A 22,194-nucleotide genomic window follows, 5' to 3' on the forward strand; every position below is an offset into this window, starting at 1 on the left:
CTAGTTCAACCCCCTGTGCAAAACAGGACCAGCCTCAACTTGATCATCCCAGCCAAGGCTTTGTCTAGCTGGATCTTAAAAACCTCTAAGGATGGAGCTCCCACCACCTCCGTGGGTAACCTGTTCCAGTGCTTCACCACCCTCCGAGTGAGAAAATTATTCCCAATATCTAACCTCAACTTCCCTTGCTGCAGCTTGCGACCATGGCTCCTTGTTACCTGTCACCACTAGGGTGGCCATCGTAGAGGACATTCTGGGTTTCTGCTCCTCTGTCCTCTACTGATATGAAACCAGATGCCTTTATGTCCTCTATTTTTCGTCACCACTAGGCTGGCCATCGTAGAGGACATTCTGGGTTTCTGTTCCTCTGTCCTCAACTGATATGAAACCCGATGCCTTTATGTCCTCTATTTTTCCTCTTCAAACAGAGGGCATAATGGCATTGGGCCCAGCCACCAAGGAGAGGGACAGTGTAAGGGAAGGGGGCCATCCCTGCCGCAGGAGGTGAGGTGCCGGGAAAGGATGGGAGATACCAGGGGACACCTGGGGTCCTCTTCACTCTCCTCGTTGCCCTTCTGCATCCAAGGGCAAGATTCCCAGCAGGCAGATTTTCCTACCGGCCTTTATCTCTGCAGAGCGTGGAGCTTGAAGGGGCTCCTACATGGGGCACTTCTGTATGGGGCTCGTTTCTCAGCGGGCTGGAGATAACCAAGGTGCAGCCCTGGCTCAGAAAGATGCCTAGGGTGGCCGTCATAGAGGGCATCCCGGCTTCCTGCTACTCCATACGAAACCCCACGCCTTTAGGTCCTCTCACAGAGGACACGAGGGTGTCGGGTCTCGTGTCACTAGAGGACAAGCGGAGCGCTCTCCTCTTGTGACCCCCCTGCGGGGGGTGGAAAGCCGCTATGAAATCCCCTCCCAGCCCGCTCCTGTCCAGACTGAACGAGCCTCGCCTCGCCTCGCCTCAGCGGTCCCGCAACCATCTCCCCTCACCCCCTCCACTCCGCCCTGTCCTTGCTGCCCCCTGCGGGTCCTTCCCGCGCCGCGCCGCGCCGCGCCGGGCCGGGGAGCAGCTGCGGCTGCGGGCACGTGGGCTCCGGCCCCTCGCCCCGCACCTGTGCAGCAGCCGGGCCAGGTGCGGCGGCGGCCGCAATCCGGGCCAGGTGCGGCGGAGCCCGGCCCTTCCCGCCCGCTGGCCCGCATGGAGAAGGAGCGGGCGCCCCCCGCTCCCCCGCCGCTAGCCCCAGTCCCGGCCCCGGAGGTGCTGGGCGACGTGCTGCAGGAGCGCTACGGCCCCCTGCCCTCGGCAGCCACCATCAGCAGGATGAGGAGGCAGCCCTCGGGCCGCTACCTGTCCACCGAGAGGCTGGAGGAGGTGCTGGAAAGGCGGCAGGCGGCCAACGCCAAGGAGAGAGAGCGGGTAAGGGAGGGCCAAGGGCCCCGGCTCTGCTCTCCTGCCCGCCTTCACCTCCCCAGAGCAGGGCGCATAAATGGGCACCCGCACGGGCACGTCTGTACGCGACTCGCTTCTCAGCGGGCTGCATAGGACCAGGGGGTAGCCCTGGCTTGGAAAGGTGCTAAGGGAGGCTGTCATAAAGAACACCCTGGTTTTCTGCTCCTCTGTCCTCTCTTCATATGAAACCTTTAGGCAGAAAAGTGTCTGGTTTCATATCGATAGAGGACACCCAAACTGTCCTCTATGATGGCGGCTAGTTTGTAAGGTGACGCTTGGATCTGAGTGCCGTGGCGAGGCTGGGTCACGCTGGTATAAGTCCTCCAGCCCTAGAAGAAATGAATTTGTGCTTTGAAGAGGGAGTTTCAACCGGGCTGCCTTGAGATCTTTGCAGGGAGCACTGCTTTGCACACACCATTCACAAGAGAAACCCAGAGGTTTTGTATCCGTGGTCTTAAAACCCTTTCTGATTTGCTGGGGCTTTTTTTTTGAACTCTTTGCAGCGGGTAGATTGCTCCTGCTTATTTTTTCCAAAGTCAAAAAAAAAAAAAAGAGCTGGAATTGGCTGAGTGCAAGGAGGCGTACCTCAAGGCTCAGGATGAGTATCTTGAGGCTAAAAAAGCTGGGAAGCGCTGGCTTAAGATGTGGGGGTTTTCATTGGTCTCACCTCTTCGAATGATTTTTTTTCCCCCATCAGGGCTGCCCTTTCTCTTTCTACCGGCACCTGACTTGGATTTGTAGTGTAGGTTTTAGTTATGGAAATACTCTCTCTGCAAACAAGAGCTCTGCATCTGCGGCAGGTACAGAAGAGTGCTCATCGCGAGCAATAGTGTGTCCTGTGCCAGTTCTCCTGAGAGGGTTCTCAGAGTTCATTAATAACCTGGGGGAAAGCAACTCTTATCAGTAAACTAGGAATTAATAATCTTGTGTTCTAGATAACCTATCCAAACACAGCAGTGGCCAGGTGCTGGGTAGTAGCCAGACCTCTACCTCACTTGCTGTCTTTGCAAGAGAGAGATAAGGAGTTCTTTTTGACTCTCATGTCTCATTGCAGTTTAGAATAACGCTGCAGTTTTAGTGCAAAGTACACAGTTCATAGCAAAGCGATTGTATCTTGTGTTATAAACCAGAAAAATTAGGGAATTCAACATTCACAGCAACAGTAGCTGGGCAGCGGAAGACTTGAAAACTAAGGTGAGAGACCAAAACTTGTGGAAGTTAAATGCACGGTGCACTTTGCAGGAGAGGGTAAAATAATGGCAGGCTGAGAGATGGGGACAACATTGAAATACTTTTACGTGTCTGGCTGTTTCCATGGCAAAATAAACACCGCTGTGGTGTACATTGTAAGCAATGTCTTCCTAATACTGTGGCATAATAAATTATTAATAATGCAGTCAAACAGGCCTGAGTTCTTGGCCCTCTGTTGGGCTTGTATCCTGCAGTTGAGCACCTATGATTCAGAGACATGATTCAGACAGGTCAAGTTACTGGAGTGAAAATATCCACAGGATCATGACCTAAGTATTCAGCAGGTTTAAAGCTTTTACAGTGTGAGCTGTGGAGATCAGATCAGGGCTTGGCCATGTGCTTCTTATTCCTAATGCATATTTCTTGTCTCTGAGCATTTGCAATTAGCCCTCCTATCCTCCGTGTTCTCATTTACTTGATGAAGATGTCCCCATGTTTATAAGCACCAGCTCATATAACCCTTCCATCTTGCCCCTGGATCAGAAGGGGTGGGCAGAAATGCAGTCCCAAGGTATTCGGGTGCACTTCCTATTTCCAGTTAGATTTACAAAGGACTAATGGATGTTATAAGCCTATTACAGACTTGAGTGCATGTATAACAGATGGTCATAAGCACCTTGGAAGAAGATGTGAAAGAGGCTCTAAGTCCTTAATTGTTTGGTTGTTAGGTGGCCATTACAGCTGCTATTAATCACTGTAAGCCATTTATGTTAAAGTTCCATTTAGGTGACCAGTATCTTTTATTAATGTGCTGTGCATCCACCTGTAACTTTTTTTTCTGTCCATTTGAAAATGAGCTGCATTAAAACGTGCCTCTTTCACCGCTTGGTGGTGTGCTGCAGCTGATGGACTGAAGGTTATATAATCTCATCTTTCATGTCTGTGTGTGTCTGGCAGATCAGAAACTTGAACAGTGGTTTTTCAAAGCTGAAGATGATTGTGCCATTGATACCTAAAGACCGGAAGCCTAGTAAAGTTGACACACTCAAAGCAGCCACTGAATACATACGCCTACTCCACGTGATCTTGGAAGAAACTGGAGGCTTTGAGGTACAGGAAAACTGTCCCTTAACTCAACATAATCAATCTGTTATTCTTTAAGGGGTGCTGGTGTCAACATACATGTCTGCAGACTTGGTGACTGCTTATTAATGTTGTTAGCAGAACCCTAAGCATAACTCCAGCCCAACTTGTGTACATCTTGATCTTCATATTTAATATGCTACCTCTTTAAAAAGAGCATGCCCTGTTCCTTCCTTCCTTTCTATTGAGTAAAAATACCAAAATGAACAGGGCAGCTTCATTTGGAAACCTGATAACAAATGGCAAATGTATTCTATATAACCAGTTATCTCTACCATGGTGACTCCGTCCTGACTTCTATCTTGGACCAGCAGAAATTGAGGAGCTGTGGGCTAGATGGTGACTCTTCAGCTAAAAAGCTTTGTTGGAAGATGTCAGTCTCTTCAAGTGGTTTTGTGAGCAATTAAATAAAAAACTTGGAAGATTTTTGTGTTGTTGCAATTAAAAGCATAGTTCTTAGCAAAAATAGAGATTTTTTTTTTTTTTTTAAGTTTTCCTCCCTCTGGGGAGAAATATAAGAAATTGGGAAAAGGGGGGAGGAGTCACTTTCTTGAACAACTTTTACGGTTATCTAGAATGGAATAGAAGAAAACTCTCTCTCTTTCTCAAAAGGGAAGTGTGGGTATCTTCGCACCTTCAATTTACCTTTTGCTAATGGCAGATGGAAAAAAGATCTGGTGGGGAATTCGAATTTGTTGTTTCTTTTAAATTACTTTCTGCTTTTATTACAGAAAAAAAGCATTTTGAAAGACATGTTTTGAGGGATGGGCACGAAGCCAGTTCTTCTCAAACAGCTACAGTGATCCACGCAAGGCTGTAGCCTGCCAACTTGCTTGTTTTGGAAATGATTCGGGCAGTTTTAAGGAAAGAAACTGGTGCAGGTTGAGGGTTTGTCTGGGTGAGGAGTTGAAAAAGCACTGAGAGATCACGGAAGAGTTAGGCTTTCACATTTGTCTTTACACCTGAAATAAACAGGGGGCATACACAGGAGGTTAAATTCTCCTAATCTCTCTGAGGCTCTGGGAGAAGGTGTCAAAAAATGGGCAAGTGACCTACTTTCATTTCAATCTTATTGCATCCTTATTTCTTCTGGGCATGAATTATGCAAGTCTGGATTCTTTTATGCTCCATGTGGCTCAAAGGGGGGCAAATATGTAGAGGTGACGCATAAGTGGGTGAGAGTCTGATACTGCCCAAGTAGTTTGCTGTAGGGAGTGCAGTGTATGATGCAACTTTATACCCTGTGTCCCCTCCAACACTGCTTGTGCTCCTATGATTTACACTCTGATGTGCCCACCATACTCTTTCTGAATTCCTGAAATGGCACAGTTGGCTTCCCAATCTTATACTGAAGTCCTCCTTGCTTTCTCTATAGGATCTCTCTGCTAGCATTTAATTTCCCTATATTTAGGGAATTTCTGCAGTGGTACAAGTTAATGTTTTCAAGTGCCTTTTTAAATTCCTCATCTCTTTCTATTGCATCTAGAAACTAGAAGACCCTGCTGATCATGAGTTGCCTGACAGCATTCCCAGGCCAGTGTCCTACATGGAAGGCTTAGAAGGGAACCCCCTGCCAAACAGTGCCAGCTCTTGCCTCAGGAATGAAAATGGGATGAATACAGCTTGGACCAGCCATACCGCAGAGAACCCTGTATGTGTGTGGGGCAGAGGTGTATTACCTGCTTACCTGGGGATTGTGCAATTCCAGAAGAATGGAAAGCTGGTAAGAGTGAATACTGAGATTTTCTTTGCGTAGAGATGTTCTTTGTGTGCGCGTATGCACTCAGCATTGATAGTAGTTAAGCAGATGCATCATAGTCAGGTTAGATAACAAGTAGATGCCTAAATGGCTATGAACCTTTCCACCTAGGAGACTGATCCTCTTCCTGTGCAGGACTGCTCTAGCTGTCATCAACTGACAGAAATGAAATATCCTTGGTCTAAAAAGGAGCTGTGGGGTGGGGGTGCTACTGGCAAGGCTTTCAGCTTTGCGATTCTGTCTGTTTTCTATCTAACCGAGTCAGATGTAAATAACTGAGGTTTTTTTTGTAGGAGTGTAAGTACATGCCATTTCCTATGATGTCTCTGACAAATATGGATGCTTAGTAATCCCTAAAATCAGGCTATAATATAATCTACTTTTTAACTTGGAGGATAAGGGTACTGTCCCAGTTTAACAGCAGGCATATTGAAATACTTGATCTGAAGGGACTTAGGGTGAAGTTTCACCTTTCAGGGAAAGATCCACTTTAAAAATAAAAAGTACAGTGAGCTGAAAAAATTTTTTAAATGACTAGTATTACTAGTCTAATTATTATTAGTAATAATAATGGCAGGGACTTTAATATGCCAATCCTCCTTTAGATGGGCTGCCACACTCATCTCTGACTCTGCAAACTAATGTTGTACTAAGAAGACCCTAGGCTATTCTGGTCTCCATGAACAAGTTCTTGGGTATAGGCAATTAAGGCTCACCTACAGATGTAATTTAACATGCTAGGGCAGTGTTTCTCAAGCCGTGGGTTGCAACCCAAAAGCAGGTCACACAAATTATATGAAAGGGTCATGAACAATCTTTAAAAATGGATTCTCTGTTAAAGAAGGAAAAAATGGGAAACCATGGCTTTTCCCTTGTGGGCTGGCAGAGTTCCAGCTTGCAAGGGACTGCTTGGGGGGGCCCATGCCTCTCACACACCCACTTTGGCCTGGGGATGGGGGGCAGCAGGTAGGGAGTGAGAGTCACTGGGTCAGGACTGATCATCAGTGCTTACAAATGGGTCCTGGTATAAAAAAAGGTTGAGAACCACTGTTCTAGGGCATGAGAATCGGTTATATATATTACGGGAGACTGTCGCCATTTGCAGGGGATATGTTCCAAAGATCCCCGTAAATGGTGAAATCTGCTAAGACGTTGGGAGCATGGTGGCAGCAAGTGCAGCGCTCCTGCAGACACTGGGGGGGGCGTGGTATGAGAGCATGGGGGGAGAGCGTGGGTTCGAATATTCGAAACCGCGAATCTGTGAATGGCGAGGCTTTCCTTGTACTATGAAACACTCTTCCGTTAACAGAGGCTTTAATAACCAGGTTGTTTCAGAAAGCAGTATGACTTCTTGTAAACCCTCTAGCTTCTGTATTATGCACGCTGGTTCATTAGGGTCAGGTGCTTCAGATAACTTAGAAGCTGCAAGATCATTTTTCTATGATTTTGTTACAAATGCAACTTTTATTTGCAAAGATATTCATAAAGTTGCCTTTGCTTTAAAGTATCCACATTTTATCTTTTTAAAGGTGTATCAAACAAACCCTTAAAGCAACAAATTCTTCTGAATAGTCTGCAGTAAGTGATCTGTTTTAACCCGTTTTCCTGGTGTGGGGAGTTTCTAGTCTGCCATTTATAACAACTGATACTACAAGTCCTTGTGTGGGTTTAGGTGGTGAGCACAGGTGGCCAGTCTCCTTTATGAGTAGATGCTATGAGCCATCTCCTGGAGTTAGGCCAATTTATGCCTGATCCTCAGCTGGTTTTGTATGTAACTGCAAAACAGATTATGTCTTGTGCATTTCCTTTGCCATGTCTGGCATCAGGTCTCATGCTCCTAGTTTTTTTGTGTTTTTTTTTTTTTTTTTAAATTGTGCAGAGTATAAACAATACAGGAGGTGGTATGTAAGAGGAGATGGAGTGAAGATTTAATTGTGACCTCAATCATGGGTAAATCTAGTTTAAGGCTCTGAGGATCCCACAGTCCTGTAATTGCTGTTTCCAAATGTAATTAGCAATGCCAGCAGATATTATCTTATTAGTTGCCAGGTAACTTTGCTTATTTAAAACTGCTCCCATTAATGGCATCTTTAACTAAACTGTCTTGCAGATGTCAAACTCTATGGATACAGAGAACTTTGTTTTTCAAGAGCAGTTTAAAGAAAGTTGAGTTTCCCACTTCATGGAGTTTTGAATTTGCTTTATGAAAAATATCCAGAAAGGAAACCAATGAGCTACCAAGAGCTGATTGTTCACTCCATCTTGCTTTTTTTTCTATTTATTTTTTTTATTATTATTCTTGAAGCTGTATCTTAAGTAAAATTTTAGTTTATAAAATGAAAGGCAGGTACTGATGAACTGAAATTGTAAAAGGTGCGAGTGAAAATGCATCTAGGCTGGCATGTTTATAGTAAATGGACTTACACTGGAAAACTTCTAGTTGTTTCTGTCCTCTGCATTGTTTGGAGAACTTTCCCTCTATCAGTGGGGTTGCAACTGCAAACAGGAAAAGGCCCATACTTTTAAACCCCACCTCTGACACTTCATCCTAACTCTCAAACAACTTGGTTGGTATATCCACGTTCCCTTCCTCCTTGCCCCAAACTTACAGGGTTTGCTGGTATCCAGTGGGACTGTCACAGATTGTGATGGCTCAGTGATGTTTTTCAGAAATACCAGAGTGGAAAGCTAACCTTAGGAGAACTAGGAGTATGGGGTAGAGACACAAATGCAGACCAGCATGCATCTAGCACAAGAAACATGCGTTGTTTTGAGACTGGGCCTTGGTCATGTGCGCTGATTGTATCCCCTGGAGTAAGGCAAACAAGGTTCTTTGGGTGAATCTGATATCTTTTATTAGACCAACTTAAATAGTTGGAAAACAATTATTAAGCAAGCTTTGGGGTTCAAAAACCTTTAGTCAGGCCAAGGAAGTTTCTGCAGTTGGTGTGTGCTCTTCCTGGATGGAATGACAAGTAAAGAAGCCAGAGGCTGGGCTGGTCTGCATACAAGATGAGTAGTCAGTGAAAATGTAGATCGAGGAGTCAATGGGTGAGAGACAGGTGGGCGGGGGGATGTGTCATGAATCCAATGTCTATATTTAGTCCATGATTTTTAGTGTTCAGGAGGTTGATAAAGTGGAGTTACAAAACACTTCCCGGAGATGAGCCTATGAACTCCACTTCATCAACCTCCTGGATACTAAAAATCATGAAGTAGAGTTCATAGACTCATCTCTGGGAAGTGTTTTGTAACTCCACTTTATCAACCTCCTGAACACTAAAAATCATGGACTAAATATAGACATTGGATTCATGACACATTATAACCTGCCTGACATCTGACTCCCCAGGTACCTCTCCACTATTCATCCCCCTTCTCTCCCCCCCACCCCCAACCGCCTGTCTCTTACCCATTGACTCCTCAATCTACATTTTCACTGACTGCCTGTCTTGTATGCATACCAGCCCAGCCTCTGGCTTCTTTACTTTTCATTCCATCCAGGAAGAGCACACGCCAACTGCAGAAACTTCCTCGGCCTGACTAAAGGTTTTTGAACCCAAAAGCTTGCTTAATAATTGTTTTCCAACTATTAAGTTGGTCTAATAAAAGATATCAGATTCACCCAAAGAACCTTGTCTACCATTGGAGTAAGGCTTTCCAAGCAGGCTCCCTGTCTTCCACCTTGGTATTACAACAACTCCTACTGAGGTGATAAAATATGCAGCGACTCCAGTGATTGCTGGCATCCAGTGTGGCAGCTACTTTTAATGATTTTTCAGCAATGTTATTCAACAGTCTAGGAGGGTGCATAAAGCACAGGTTATCCACCTCTTTAGACTCAAAGCACCTCTCAATAGATTTGAGGCACTCCTGAAAATGCCAACTCTTAGTTTTCACTCGGTTATTGACTCTAGAAAAATAAGAGAGCGATTATTTTGTTGCAAAGAACTCAGCCCAAAACAAGTCAGTAGACTTTTAACACTGTGGATTCCTATCTGAAATATCTGGTTTTATCTTGTTAGGCATGCAAACATGATTCACAGAGTGAACATGGTGTAGCACCCTGAAAGGATCTCAAGGCACCCCAGGGTGCCACAGCACCCTGATTGAGAATCACTGGCTTAAGGAAATGGAGCCATGGCTGGGCAGGATGGAGGAAGAATGGCTTTGTGAGTAATAGAGCATTAACCTGGCACTTGGGGGAGACAGACTGCATGATTGCTCTGCTGTGCCCCATACTCCCCATCTGTGCTTGGGTAAGTCACTCGGCCATTTTTTTGCATCAATTCCCCCTGCCATCTGCCTTATCCCATTGGAGCATTGTGAGGACAAATTTGTTGAACCTCTTGATACTCAGGTAGTGCAGTAACCTTCAATAGAATGACATTAGGAAGTGATGGGGAAAATGTACTGCAGGGATTGATGTCCAGCCAGAAGTGGAAGGTCACTTTTGCTTATACTAGACAACCTCCTTCAGATCTGAATTTGCCCATCAAACAGGGCTATTTGGATGAGGAAGTTTTTCTTTGTCTCCGCCTCATCTTAAGGTTTTAAGCATCGGTGCCTGCCTCTGAGTCCCTGTAACCTAATGAAGTGGCAGTGACGCACGTGCCCTTCCAAGGCATAGTGCTTGCTCTCAGAAATGCAGGTGCACACTGCTATGTACCTGCTGGAGCAGGCTGTCATACTTGCATACATGCATGCATGCAGTGAGCTGATATTGCTATGTAAGCAGTAATATGTGACCTTGTAGCAAAAGTCACAGAGGTTCCTCTGCTTTAGAGGCAGCATGCTTGGCTCATAACTAGTATACAACCAGCTGCAGCTGCTTAGAGAGCTTTTCTAGAACACAGCACATTATATTGTGAAATCCTCTTGCTGATACTGCAGCCAGGTTATAAATGTTGCTTCTGAAATCTTGCGGCAACTCAGTTCCCTAGCTTCTTTTCTGTGGGGAGCTCCTTGGCTCTCCAAGTAAAGATACTCCTTTCCTTGTCCACTAATAAATGTAAATAGGACTTGGCCCTCTTATGGTAAAGGAAAAAAAATCCTGACTTGGAAGTTAGGAAGTTGGGTGTTCATAAGTAAAATGGGAAACCAAGCTAGTTTGAAACCTTTGAAAGAGAGGCTGGAAAGGAACTTTAACCTACCCTATACCTTCCCCTGGCTAATGCAGGATTCTTCCTGAAACCGATTCCTAGCACTGCATCCTGTCTAGTTGCTCAGGTCAGAGGCCCTTTCATCATTCCCCATCGCAGACTGTTCACCCTCTGAATTCACTAATGGGAATATTTTCTTTCACCACCCCCCAAAAAAATAAAAGGCAAACCAAACTCCTGCTAAACTGTGGTGCAAGAATTTAATTGGATGGATTAAAAAAAAATGGTAATAAAATAGGCTCATTGCATCACTTCCCTCCACTGCAGCAGGAGAAAGCAGGTGAAAGATTGCAGTATCTCGACTCCTGTCCTGCTGTCGGGCCATCTGCCAGTAGAGGGAGCTCGACATGCACAGGGAGTTGTCCTTTTGTCATTAAAGATATTGTGAAGCACACTCCTTCCTCTCAAACGTCATGCAGGCTTTGAATCTAATTTTAATGCTCCTGTCACGAGGGTGGGTGGAAATAAAGCTGCTCCCCCTTGCTGTGTGTGTGGGGCAGCCCTAATTCTTCTCTGAGTGTGTATCTAGGGAAGATCAAGCAGCTGAAAAGTGGAATAGCAAGCGGGTGTGGTGAAGGGATTGCTATAGCTGACCTGTCAAATCGGAGAGATGGGTAGAAAAGGCTCCTCCGATTAGCTGATTGGAAAGGAACAGGAGAGGAGATTGATCGTTGCAGATACTGGGAAAACGGAGGCTAGAAGATGCTCTAAGAAGGTAAGCCACTTGGGATCAATGCAACCCTTCACCTATTTAGCAGTCCTGTTTACAAAGCTAGAATATATTTGCCTTATTCCAGCAGGATTTCCTTTCAAAATTTGCCAAACCTGCCCAGATTTCTAACAGCCAGAAAACCTGGGAACCTTTGTGCATAGTGATGCATATGTGGTTAAACTCCAGTCCAGCAAAGCGACAGTGGTGCATGATCTGCTGTCCTAGGTGGAGTCCTCCTCTGGTTAAATGTATTCTTAAAGGCAAGTAAGATGATAGTCTGACATGTGGCTCCATTTCTTAAAACAGATGCTGCAAATGCATAACTAGCAAAAGACAACTCTTCCCCCATGGCGGGCTCACATGATAAACATCTATTCAGAAAAATTGCTTGTTGATCATTTTAATGGCTATCTAAGAGAGAGCATCCCTCTCGGGTAGCTGAGATTTATTTCTTCCTCTTCCTACCAATTGCTTTAATTTGGGGATGAAAATGTTTTAGTTTGGGCCAGCCACTGCATGGTTTCCATATCCTTTTGATCTTGGGGAATCCCTCTTGTTTCCTAGGCAGCGATTTGTGTGGAGATACTCAGCTGCAGCGAGGCCGGTGAGGGCGCATGAAGTGGCTGAAATGTCAAAGCGGTTAATCTGTGAGACTAAATTATGTGTTGAATCTTTAGCCTCTTCTACAGCAGTTGAGAGACTTGAAACATAGCTGATTTTTCCTCTCTGCATTATTCTTCTCCCTTCTTTCCCCTATATCTGGGAAGGGAAAGTGTCTGCCTCTTGGTTGCAAACACCTGGGTTTAGCATTCTCCACTGAATACTAATCACTTTCTTTTGTCCTTCCCCTCCTGAAGCTGGATACATTTATCTCTGACACGAGGGTCACTACACATCTGCTCACTTCTCCCTGCCCCCCACTCCTTCCTTGCTGCTCTACAAAGTAGCATCCCGTCAGCTGTATCCAACATGTCTGAATTTGACATTTCATATGTTCTAGATGAAGTCCACAAAAAAAACCCATTGATCAGTGCTTGGAAATAATAAAATATATATTATATGATAAAATCTATAATTTAAAATTAGGTATAAATTTAGATCTCTGCCATGGAGATCAGCATGTGCCCATATGGACCTATGTGTACTTTTGGGTACAAAATCAACTAGAGGGGTTTTTGGTTGTTTCCCAAATTTCAATAAATTGAGGAGAGTACTAGTTACTTGTTTGTTTGTTTGTTTGTTTTTCTGCTCACTTCATTCCTTGATTGGTATTCTTGGCCAAAGTTGTATTCCAAATAATAATTGGAAACTGGCACTGAATGAGGGGTCTTTCAGGGTGGACCCCCAAGCTCTGGTGAGCTGTAGGCCTATGAAACACTGTGTCTTTCAGGTCTGTCTGCACTAGCACAGTTCAGACTTGCAGTTCACCCTGCTGCAGTTTGGCAGTCTGTATTGAAGGGTGGAGGCTGTTATGTAGCTTGTGCTCTTACCATTGTCTTCTACTGAGAGTAAGCTTGAGAGACACTAGTAAACCTTCCTGTATCTTATCAATGCTGCACCTCTCAATGATTTGTACCAGTGATAAACAACAAGCCCTAACCTTTCCAGTAGAGCCAAGCCATTAAACCATGGAAGCATCATGAAGACTTGGTGGAAGGGTCCTGTACAAATCCCACTACAAGCTGGGTACACATAAAGATGCATGTATGAGCTTTGGATCAAATGCAGTTGTCATGGTGCTTAAGTGATGTAGGTTCTCAAGTCTTGCATACATGTGAAAATTTTGCCCTTATTTATGGTGAATTAGGATCCCATACTAAAAACTGTTGTGAGCATATATCAGTCCCATTCTCCCCCCCCACCCCCACTAGTGCCCTTTAATTCACAAGTTGAGGAAGAGATAATAACATGTTCCATGCTTCTGCTTTAGAGCGCAGGTGGTGATGTTTAGTCCTTTCTCAGGTTTGAAGTTACTTTCATTTCTTCTCACCTGCCTTCATTTGCATTCCATGAGAGCACAAAGTGTCTAGTACCTTCTGATTTAACAAAGCATGGGTGGGGCACAGGGAGAAAATATGACGGTAGCTTTTGGGATCAGAAGAGCTTCAGAGGCTACATCTAGCAACACACAGGTGCTGCTTGCTAATGAGGGGCACATGAGAATTAGCAGTCATTTGCAACTGGTCAGATGTAAGCAGAAAAACAGCTTGGTTTTTTTTTTTTTATTTTATTTTGGTCACTTGTTCTCTATTTGCTGTATCATCATCTAACATTAATACCCAGGTCACATATTACAAAGCATTCTGTCTTGTAGGTTGTTTTTATTGCAGAAAGGGAGCATGACTAATCAAGGGATGTGCCCTTTGCGAGAGTCCAGATATCTTGGCTTTCTCCTGAATTTTAATCCCTTACCATTGAAGTCAGGAGGAGAGTCATGTTGGGTTGGACTTGTCCCCAGTGCTACAAAACAAAACCTTTCAGGTGACTTTGTGGGCTAGAGGTGAATGTAAATAGGAGACCTTTAGAACAGCAGATCAAAGAGCAGAGGAGTGTGTGTGAGATGATTGAACTACTGTGCTGCTGTAACCCCTCATCCTGGCAGCAGTTACAGTTTGTATTTTGCTGAAGCTGACAATTTGGAGATTGAATTTTCATCTTGGTTATTAAAATGCAAAACAAAAGGTCAGCAGTTCTGGGTTTGCCAGGCTGCCTTGCTTCTCTGAATTGATGGTGGCAGATGGTTTCTCACTTGGATCTTGTGCAAAAAGGCCTCTACCCTGCTGGTAACTCTGGTGTGTGACGTTAACATACCATCAATCCAGAAAATATTTATGTACAGCTTCTTAGGGTCAGCACTCATTATCTCTACTGCACTGGTGCCTAGAGACTCCAATGGCAATGGAACTGTACAGTGCCTGCCACAGTACAATCTTGGCACTCTACAAGATAAGTGGCAGTGTTGCCCTAGGTACTATACACGCAGTCAGTCTCTGCCTTGGAGCCAAAGAAACTGTGTGGAGACTTGTCAAATGAGGAGGTGACCTTTATCCAAAAGAGTATTGAATACTTCTCAGGAACACCTTTCATTGGCTTCTTGACACCTGCGGAACCAAGTTTCAACGTGTACAAAAGTAAGTATACCATGGACTCTGGCTGCACAAATAATGTGCCTACAGGTAACTGATCCACCCTCCAGCTCTGCAAGCTGGAGGACCCTTAAATAAGGCTTCTAATGAGCCACTCTTAAGATACAGTTAACTTTAATAGGGCCCACACATTCAGGCAACTTTGTATCCCGAGGATAATTTACAAGTACAACTTGGTAGGTTTTCTTTAACCTGGCCCATGAGGCTGATCATTTCATTTGCCTACAGCCCTCCCTGGTCGTGATAAACAGTGATGCAGTATAGCCACTGAATAAATAAGATGGCTTTCATCAATAGATTTCTGCATGCGTGAGTTGCAAGATAATTTCTCCATCTCAGTCATCAGTCTTTATCCTTCAAGCAGGAGATGGGGAACTCGAAAGCGGATGAGTCATGAGGATATTCTTATTCTTCTAGGATATTCTTTACTGAAGATGCACGGCTCCTAGGCCCCCATTAAACTTTGGACATTTCTTGTCTGGCTGGTTAGAGTTCCCCTTCCTGCAGCAGGGGTGAAGGAGGAGATAAACTCATTTTTTTTTTTTTAGTGCAGTGCTGCCCCAGACCAGTTTGAAGTTGCAGCAGTTTCTCAGGTCTCTAAGTTGTCTGCCCATGTTTGGGATTTGCTCTTCAATCTTGGGAACATACTGATTTTGAAACTGGGTTAAGTTTGTGAGGCAAAAGTCACACAAACACTTGTGCTATGGAAGAGCTCCCATCATGGTCTTCATCTTGACATCAAATCCAAGTTCTTGGCTCACCAAGGTCTAAATATGGAAGACCATGTGGTACAAACACCCAAAAGGAGAGGAGCACTTACTCATGGATTGGGGAGAGTTAAATACTGGGTAGCATTCCTTCCTCTGGGATAAAGAGTTTTTTTTTTCTAAAATCTATTCCCTGATTTCTCTTCTGACATAAATAATTAAGCACGTGCTCAAATATTTTTGCAAACTTGAAGCTCCCAGCTAGCCCATCTGACATCCTTGTTCCATTGTAAGTGCTTAAATGCAATGGAGCTCTCTGAAAAATCAGCCCCTGAGTCTGACTACTGAACCAGTCATCAGTGGTGCTCAGAAGTGTGTGGGTGCTTCTCAACTTTGGCACACAAATTATTAGTTTTCTCTACCAGAAGTCTCTTCATCTAGCCAGGATCTCCTTCTGACTCAGATGTGAGAAGGGCAAGGCAGACCTGCTTTAGGTGCTTAGCAGGACCAATGGCCTTATGGAAGCATCTTCCCTTGACCGAGTTCTACAGAGAACATGACTCCAGGCGTTGTTTCCTTCCTAAAAACAGCTAATCCTTTTGTTGTGTACTTACTAAGCATTCCCACTTGTCCATGAGCTTAGCCTGATGCTGTCTAATATGAAATTAGTAGCCTTCATATTTCCCCTTTCCTCCTTCACCTCCCCCTACCCCTTCCCTTTGGAAATCTGATCTCATTGTTCTTGGGTAGAGACAGATGCAAAATAATTACAATCTATGTTCTTTTAATGCTGTTGCTGTTTTAAGAGGGTTATGCTTTTTGCTTCACAACTTGCCCGCTGCCTGCATTTTTAGGTTTTTGTGGGGAGGTTGTTAAAATATCTTTATTTACTGGAAGTTTCTCTTCCATTGTGAATATCAGCTCTCTCTTTGAATATGTTCTTGCTTGCTTTATTCGGTGTTTCATCTGTCCAATTCTCCCACTTGCCAGACTTCAAGATACTTTTAATTTTTATCTGCAGTGCTGTTACTTAAATCTTGGCATTCCTACTCTTGGTTCTAATTGCTTTCCATGGCTAAATCCCAGCAATCAAATCCACTTCCTCCTTGGGGTTTTTTTTCCTTCCACCTGCATCTTTGAACCACCTCCTTCCATTGGTTTTGTCCCCTCGCTAATACCTCTCCATAAAACTTTTTTTTTTTTTTTTTTTTTTTTTTTTTTACAATTTACTCAAGGGCTATATATACACTGGTTGAATAGAGTCAACCACAGCATCACACTCAAGCCTGTACCTGCCAACCACCTGAGAGCCCCTAGGTTCAACGCTGGCCACAGCTGGTCAGTAAATGTTGTGGCCTGACATCAAGCCTGCCCCTATCTGTGGCACATTTGGATCTCACCGAGGCAACTTGGGCCACGAGCTCTGGAAATCTACCAGCAGTGTCACACCAACTTGCTGTTCCTGAATTTGGGGCCTTCTCTACTCCCAACTTCCTGTCTCGAATACCCGCAGTTAGAGCCAAAGATGGAATGAGAAACGAGCAGCAAGCAGACTGGTTTCTAAAATGGCTCTGCTCAAGAAACAAGCCATAATGGGCAATGACCAGAAGGTGAGATTCCTCCAGGAAAGGAGGGGTCATTGGATACTGGTTAGTTGAGGTTTTTTAGGTTTAGCAACCCTAAGAACTGATGTAGAAATACCCTTGGACTTGGTCAGTGGTCTCCATAAACCGCTGTGATCCCAAGATGATTACATGCATAAATAAGTAAATGTACATACAAGTGGCTAGATATGTTTACTCATTCATTTTCCTGAAATTACAGCACTTATGCAGGTGAACTAGAGACATACTTGCATACCTAAACCATTGACATATCAATCCTTGGACACTTGCACCTGTTCTTTAGATAGCCTTAGCTCACAACTGTGAATCTAAGTTGTGTGCACAAGTGTGGTGATTATACATGCATGCATTTTTAAAACTATCAGTGACTACAGAATTTTTTTAGCTCTACAATGTTTGTCATTAACCCTAGGAATCTATTTTCTAGCATTCCCTTATGTGCAAGATCTATTACCTCATAATTCTGCCTGTGCATACACAACTGCTCAATCCCTTTTTTCCATAATCACTTCCATCTGATGGCTCTGTCTTTGTCACTCTCACTGAATAAATCATTTCTTTATTTGGAAATTTTTGTCTTTGATTGCAATACATCCTCCTACACCCTCAAGGCTCTGTGTTCTGATACCCTAGTTGGCTGAAGGAGGAAGATAATCTATGTTTCCATGGTTATACTTTATTTCGTTTAAATCCTGTAGCTGCTCTTTGAACAGAGCACAGATTTGAGTCATGTGGCAACTGTGTGCACTTCTGTGTATTCTGAGTTTTGGAAGGGGTGACACCTGCTTTACAAGGTACTAATGCACCTTAAGTAAGAACGTTACCAAGAGGTAAGAACGTTAAGGGTTTTACTGTATTGTTCTTCTTTCTTTCCATTCAACCTTTGTAAAGTGACATCTTTGCCTTGCATAGGTCATTCTTGGAACCTAATTCTGTAAATGTTTATTCACGGGAATACATTTTAGCAATTCTCTTTGTAAACTAGGTGGGGATTGCTCTCGACTCAAGATATGAAAGGATTGATAGGGACCCTAGGTAAACTTCTAATGCACCCAAGTGTCTTGGCCTAAATCCATTGACCTTTTTTTCCCAATCTAACCCAGGATACTTTGAGAAAGTGATTTGGACATCTTTTGAAGCTTTAGCACAGAACTATTTTTCCATGCTGCTGTCTCAGTGGTGTCAAAAATGCAGTGAATTTTCTTATCTATCCAAAGTTTCTGCATTGTTCCCTATTTTATTGCTAACATTGGATCCTACAGAAAGAACCTAGTTTTTCCTCTCCCCCTTTTTTGGGATAAGTCTTTTCCAGCTGTGTTTACAGGTGGCAACAAACCAGATTGCACAGACACCTTACAAATTTTGATCTACATGATGAAGAACAAACATAGGCAAACATGAGGGGAAAGTGTGCTAGGTTTACCAAGGGTTTGGGTTGTAGCCATGTTGGTCTAAGGACACAGGCAGACAAGGTTCCTTGGGTGAATTTGATATCTTTTATTAGACCAACCCAAATGGTTGGAGAATAGTTATTAAGCAAGCTTTCAGGTTCAAAAACCCTTTGTCAGGCTAAGGAAGCTTCAGCTCATTATCAATGTTAATTAGCAGGATTGAGGACTGGAGTGCAGACCTTGCCTTTTGGGGCAGGGGGTGCACTCTTGGTGGCTTGTCCTGCCCCCAGCTGACTGAGTGATGTTTCAGGTTCTTGGGCCTTTAGGGCAGTGATTCTCAACCAGGTTGCAGGGAGGTTCAATATTAGCACTGTTAGATGTGTAAATGCCTATATGTGATTAATAAAACAAGCCCAGAGATTACAAAAATCCACAATGTCAGAAACATTCTGATCTGTTGTGGTCTTTCTGCGTTCTTTGCAACAGAAGAATTGTCCTATTTTTATTTTTAACTTTTTTGGACCGTTTAAAACAAAACAAAACAAAGTGATAGCTGAGAGCTAGCATTTTCTGAGGGGTGCCTTGAGTCTAAAAAAGATTGAGAACCACTATATTAAGGTGTGTCTACAGAGCAAATGAGTGCAGCTGCAGAAGGGGTAGAGATGCCTACGGTTGACTCAAGCTTGCACAGGAAGCAATGACAACTAAGATGCAGGCTTTTCAGGGTTGACTGTGCAACGTACCAGGGCTCTGGTCTATGCGCTTACATGCTCAAGTCTGGGCTGTCTGAACAAGCTAAATTAAAGCTCGTGTTGGGATGCTGTGTTGCATTTGCATGTCTGACTGCAATGTAGACAGACCCATGGAGGAGCCCCATAGGATTGCACTGCAGCAGTGTGACACAGCATCCTTTTTCATTGAACCCATCCAACAAAGCAATTCTGCTTTCTGTGTCGGCACACATCATACAACCTGCGCACATTAGCAACTTCAAGTGAAAGCTCAGGAGACATTAATTCTGTGGAGCGGAAACTTGGGCTGGGAGAATAATTGATGCCTCTGCCTGCAGCCTGAAAGCATTCAGGGAAATGGTAACAGAAATGCATCTTTAATCAAGATGCACTCAGATTAATCTGGGTGGTGTGGGGGACAGGGAAAAAACAAACGCCCGCTGGGTCATCTCTGGCTTGTGGTACAGTCCTGTGTGAATTTGGAGCTTGTGACAGAGGCCAGATTGACAGCTTTGGCAATGGATGCTATTTGGGTACAACACACCCAGTGCACAAGCTTCCTCCATGCTTCCATAGCCATTGTTTTGCTCTAGACCGCTAGGGACAGATGGGATGTGTGGTCCTGCAAGGCTTCTTTGATTATTAGTGTCTTTGCTGATGCTTACAGCGGTGCCAGTGCAGAACTGAGCTCTATGGTGTGAGAACTCAACCACTATTAAAACTACCATTCAAGAAATACCATAGAGCCAGCACTGATGTTTAGAGCCAGGCAAGAAATCGGTTTCCCATCCCATGAACACTTTTAAGGTTTTGAGTGTTTTTCAGGCCTCAAATTTTGATGAAACTTTCAAATGTTTACAAGAGACAAATATTAAATAATTGGTTTAGGTTTATTAGAACATCTTGCTTGGATCCCTTTTGCTGTGTTTCCAAACTGTATGGTTCAGCTTAGATGTCAAATCAAAAAGCTGTTTTGAACCAGAAGAATTTTTTTTTCCTTCTGAAAATAATAAACGTGCTGTTCTTGCAAATTTGAAATTAGTTTTAAAACCTTGGATTGAGAAATTTGGTAAACTGACCCCTCCTTCTTCATGGATGCTTTTCATTCTACTTTTGACAAGTGATAATTTTTCAAGTTTTGGGTCACATTCCTGACCAGTTCTAATGCATGTTTTCTGCTCTTCAAAGTTTCTTTTCTCCCCACCCCCTACCAAAACAATCTTTTGAGCTATTACAGTGCTTCTTGCCATGTTCTCTCAGGCCTTCAATCTTTCTTCCTCTAACGGAGGAAGCTTATTGTGTTTGCTTGCTTACTAGTGTAAGTCCCACTGCTGAGAGATGCCCAGAACTGAACCTTGCAGTAGAGCAACAGCCAAAGTAGGAGTAGTACCCAGAAAGATCAGTGGCTCAACTGATTTTGAAAAGTGAACTGAAATGCTTTCTAGGACACCCCAATGCTCTGTTTTTGAAAACCACTGCAGCGGGGTCCACTCTCGGGAATGCACATTGTTACTTCATTCCCTCTGACGGGCTGCTAGGCCATTCACTGGAGAGAACCTCTGCCTGTTTGCTGATAAATCTTGAATGAAATCCACTGTGGCAGTAACAGGGTGGGTACAATGTCACAGGAAAGGCTTTGGTTGACTTAGAGGGATGCTGACACCTCCTGACAGCACTTTCACTTGGAAATGCTGTACCTGCTTCGTTGCAAGTACTGTAATTATAGATGAAAGGTTTGAGGGGACAATATGTCTCTAGCTCTGTTTCACTGGTGTGGAGGCCTGATTCTTCCCTTATGTTGCGGCTGGCATAACAAAGATGTACTCTTCCTCTTGCAGGGGGAGGAGATGAAAATGAACCTTTGATTGGTTTCCACCAGCCATCTGCTGAGCTGGCAAAAATCCAAGTAACTTCAGATGAGTTACGGCAACTTGGATCAGCCCTTGGAAGGGACTTTGGACTGATGAGCTTTTAAAGGGGTCCGACAGTCATCTAAGTCATACTGAACATGTCCTGTTGTGTTGTTTAACCCCTGTGAAAATGCTTTGAAAATCTTGGTCCTGAGTAATTTATTTCCCTTCTTGCTGACCATGCGCTTAATGCAATGCAGGGTGCATGAGAGAGCTTTCAGTGGAAGAAGTAGTGTTTCCACATTTAGGGTCTATTTATAATGCCAAATACTTGTTTGATTTTGTTTTTTTTTAAGTTTTTATCTGCCAGCCAAAGGTCATCTCCTCCAGAATTGAAAGGTAATCGGCTTTCCAGAGGCATCAGGCTTTATTTCACATGAAGGCACTGAATTGCACAACTTTTTTGCTTTTTGGGATGGAGTCTGAGCAAGCACTTCATTACACTTCAAAGTTTGGCATCTACTGTAATCACCCTAATAAACTGTCTAGCTGTGCATAAGCTGTAGGCAGCAAAGACTGAGTCATTTTGGAAGCTGGTGCTTTGGTTGTGAAGGCACAAATCAAGGGGAGATGGAAATAACTGTTCCTTTTTTTTACAGGGCTAAAAAAGATTATCCTGTCATGCCTATTTCCTTTCTTCATTTACCTCTAGGACCAGGAAATATTCTTCCTCCTCCCTAGGAGGCTTCAGGGCACGGGTATGTGGCAGTGAGGTTAGAGTTATCCTTGGACCCTGGGTGGGACTCTGAATCATTCTGCTCAGGGAGGATGGGAAGTAGTGTATGCCCTTTTACTGCTGAGAGATTCCACAGAGAATATTATGCTCACAGGTCATGTACCTGTTCTCTGTAGCTCCCTAGCTATGTCCTTCCTTTGCCTCTAGCTGCAAGGGAATTTCCTGAAAGCTGTTCTAGGATCCTTCTTGATGACCAGTGCTCAGGACCTAATGCTGTTTGCAGTTACCTGGGGGCTACAAAGTTATATAACACCCAGCCTCTAGTTTATCCCTCCCTCTCAGTGCCTGGTAGCTCATAGAAGGCCTTTTTAGTGGATGCAAGGGAATTGTAGGCACACACAAGTCATCTCTTCTACATAAAGGTCTCGGTCTCTTCCCTGTGCTCTCCTTGGATTATGTAGTGCTATTAGCTGAGATGTGACATCTACTCTGATTTGACAGCACAGTGCAGCCCCTTCTTTGCCATTTGCTGAAAGGGAGTTCAGGGACACAAAGTTCCAGACATTTTATGTGATGAGCTCTGGTGCC

At 44.0% G+C, this 22,194-nt stretch overlaps 2 protein-coding genes across 5 annotated transcripts in view; both read left to right on the plus strand.

The window, feature by feature from the left end:
• The first annotated feature begins 1,154 nt into the window (after positions 1-1,154).
• FIGLA (folliculogenesis specific bHLH transcription factor) lies at positions 1,155-21,431 on the plus strand. Of its 4 annotated transcripts, none has more exons than XM_059730575.1 (5): positions 1,156-1,420; positions 3,602-3,754; positions 5,274-5,510; positions 7,076-7,124; positions 20,859-21,431. In XM_059730575.1, the coding sequence occupies exons 1-4, from the start codon at positions 1,202-1,204 to the stop codon at positions 7,094-7,096; spliced, it is 630 nt and encodes a 209-aa protein (XP_059586558.1). In that variant the 5' UTR covers positions 1,156-1,201; the 3' UTR covers positions 7,097-7,124; positions 20,859-21,431. The 4 variants fall into 4 exon arrangements, with proteins under 4 accessions (XP_059586556.1, XP_059586554.1, XP_059586558.1 ...); XM_059730574.1 differs by lacking the exon at positions 20,859-21,431 and adding an exon at positions 7,657-7,724 and having other exon boundaries at positions 1,157-1,420; XM_059730573.1 differs by lacking the exon at positions 7,076-7,124 and having other exon boundaries at positions 1,155-1,420.
• The window catches only part of ADD2 (adducin 2), a 77,288-nt gene continuing 66,229 nt past the window's right edge, over positions 11,136-22,194 (plus strand). Inside the window, exon 1 of the mRNA XM_014609794.3 lies at positions 11,136-11,423. The gene's annotated coding sequence lies outside the window, so the exon portion shown is untranslated. The remainder of the gene's footprint in view (positions 11,424-22,194) is intronic.

This window comes from Alligator mississippiensis, chromosome 7, assembly GCF_030867095.1.
Source record: "Alligator mississippiensis isolate rAllMis1 chromosome 7, rAllMis1, whole genome shotgun sequence".
Classification (NCBI taxonomy): Eukaryota; Metazoa; Chordata; order Crocodylia; family Alligatoridae; genus Alligator; species Alligator mississippiensis.